The 2,483-nt window shown below is 57.2% G+C and overlaps 1 protein-coding gene across 1 annotated transcript; it reads right to left on the bottom strand.

Annotated features, from left to right (window-relative positions):
• Positions 1–393: 393 nt before the first annotated feature.
• Positions 394–2,248, bottom strand: LOC123165732 (uncharacterized). Its single transcript, XM_044583448.1, has 2 exons — positions 1,371–2,248; positions 394–1,289 (listed from the first exon to the last, which is right to left on the bottom strand). Exons 1-2 carry the CDS (start codon positions 2,094–2,096, stop codon positions 564–566), a joined length of 1,452 nt encoding a protein of 483 aa, XP_044439383.1. The 5' UTR covers positions 2,097–2,248; the 3' UTR covers positions 394–563.
• Positions 2,249–2,483: the final 235 nt, after the last annotated feature.

Here is a 2,483-nt window from a genome sequence, read left to right as displayed (position 1 = left end):
TGATGCCAAATCAACATCATCAGATACATGCATGAAGTACTATAACTATTTAAGATTACAAACTTGGTTAAACTATGCATCATTTGACTTCACACATGCATTACAGGGCTTCTTGAGGGAGTATTTCCATTTTGGGTGTTTGTGCAAGGTTTGTTGGTTCACGTTCATACAAACATGATCAAACTCTTTACATTTTTTTTTCGCGGGGATCAAACTCTTTACATGATTCTTGTCACATCTTAGTAAACTATAGGAGTACGATCTTATAATTTTTGGAGACGAAATTTAAGTATTCTGTACACTGATTACCTAAGCTAGACTTCAGAAGCCAACACAAGCAACCACAAGTGCCAAATCCACTCCGCCAAACACTGCTGCGCACTCCAACACTAATAACAAGTTCATACTGGGTTTTTCCCATACATTAGCTCATGCCGGGGTTCATGTACAGCCAAAACAGAGCAAAATGATGTAGTAGCTAGCGTAACTACGGTGAGATCAAACTCCCAGCATATATATGGTGAGCAAGGAGTGATCAAATCAGAGAAGCCTGGCTAATTCATTCATGGGAATCTGGTTATACGGAGGCGCAGATGAACCTCGCCGGACTCTCCGTGCAGCATGTTGGGGTTGACATGCGCATGGAGCCAGCCCTGTTCCATGTCCACCTCGCCCGGGACGGAGCAGCTCGCCACGTCCCCTTTCACCTGGACGCTGCCCCTAAGATGGCCCGCGGTGGCCGGAGGACCATCCACCCAGAGCACGCCCGTGTACAGCGGCCTCGAGTCGGCGTCGGCGTTGCCCCTGACGCACACGACGTTGACGGGGCGGCGCCCAGCCGGGCCCCTGCCGGCGCCCACGGCCAGGAGGAACACGCTGCCGTCCTCCGCGAGCAGCAGGCAGCGGTAATCCCCCGACGGCGCCTGCACGACGAGCGGGTGGCTAGACTCGTATTTGATCTTGTCCGTGAGCCAGGAGTGTTTGCCGGACGGCGCCGTGAGGTGTCGCAGGAGTTCCGCTGGCGAGCCCTCGAACGGGGGCATGCACTCGAAGCAGTAGCAGGGCGCGTGCGCGCACTTGGCCTTGTGGTCCGCCGCCGCGTGGTACACGATGGAGCTCGCGCAGCCGTGCTGCTTGTACGGGCACGGCACCTTGTAGGCGCCGACCACGCCGTCCATGAACTCGGAGTGGGTGTAGGAGACGTCATGCCCGCATGGACCGCAGTGCCTGTTCGCTCTGCCGTCTCCGCCGCCGCCGCAAGCGCAGCACACGAAATGCTCCTTTTCGCACTGCAATCCCAAAGTTCATCCATCATTTTTCACGCTGATTTCAGGAGCTAATTCGAATGTACTAGTAGGAGGAGTGAGTACCTTGAACACCGGAGGCTTGAGGGGGGCACGACAGGCCGCGCAGTGAAACAATTTCTTGGGCAAGTCCAAATTGGCAGGCTCCTCCTCTTCCGCCGCCAGGGCCAGCATTGCGCCACCATTGTGTTCCGCGCCTTCTTCATCCCGCTTCACCACGGCAGCCGGCTTCGCAGTGGCCACTGGACTGGGTGTCGGCGTCTTCGTGGCCACCGGACTCTGTGCCTCGAGCGCCCTCGTTGCCGCTGGACTGGGCGCCGATGGCATGGCGGTCACCGGACTGGTCACTGCCACCGTCGCCACTGGACTGGGCGTCGGCGTCTTCGTGGCCGCCGGACTCTGTGCCGCGAGCACCCTCGTTGCCGCTGGACTGGGCGCCGGTGGCGTGGCGGCCACCGGACTGGTCACCGCCACTGTGGCGGCTGACTTCGGGATGGGAACGGGATTGAGCTCGGCCAGTGTCCGCGTCTTCGTGGCCACCGGACTCGGCACCGGCAGCGCCGGTGGCTTGAAGGCGAGAGGACTGGTGACCGGCTGCGCCTTTGCAACGGGGCTGGGCGAGGACAGCGCCGCCCTCCTCGGGGCCACCGGACTCGGCACCGCGAGCTCCGCCGGTGACACTGTGGTCACCGCCACGGCGCTGGACTTCTTGGCGCCGCTGCCCTCGGCCTTCTCGGAGAACCGCGGTCTCTTCTTGTCCTGCTCCCCCGACTTCTTCCCCTGCTCCGCCATAGGGCCAGATTCCCGCTTTCCCTGTGCCGAAGAAGCTACCTATGGCTATGGAGGGAGGGCGCCTGGGACTGGGAGAAGATGGGGATTGCGCCTTTTCTTTGAGAGAGTGGGAGTGAGCTGCTACTGCTATGCTAGGCCCTCTGGCTACTGCTTGGTTCAGTACAACTTGACGTCCCAAGCTCCAAGTTCCAACAAGGTCTTGTCTTATCAACTGCTACATCAAGGGTCTTCCTGCTTGTCTGAAAAAGAGGGCTTCTTTCTGCGGGTACAAGATTTTGTAGAGATTTTGGTGTGTTTTATATGCTATCTTCTTTTAATTTTGTTCATGCAGTTTGTTTGATTTGTACAATCAAGCTTTTGAAAAACTGACCTTACTGAGTCTAATTC

This window comes from Triticum aestivum, chromosome 7D (genome assembly GCF_018294505.1).
Source record: "Triticum aestivum cultivar Chinese Spring chromosome 7D, IWGSC CS RefSeq v2.1, whole genome shotgun sequence".
In the NCBI taxonomy this organism is placed as follows: Eukaryota; Viridiplantae; Streptophyta; class Magnoliopsida; order Poales; family Poaceae; genus Triticum; species Triticum aestivum.
This window is presented reverse-complemented; position numbering and strand designations above follow the sequence as displayed.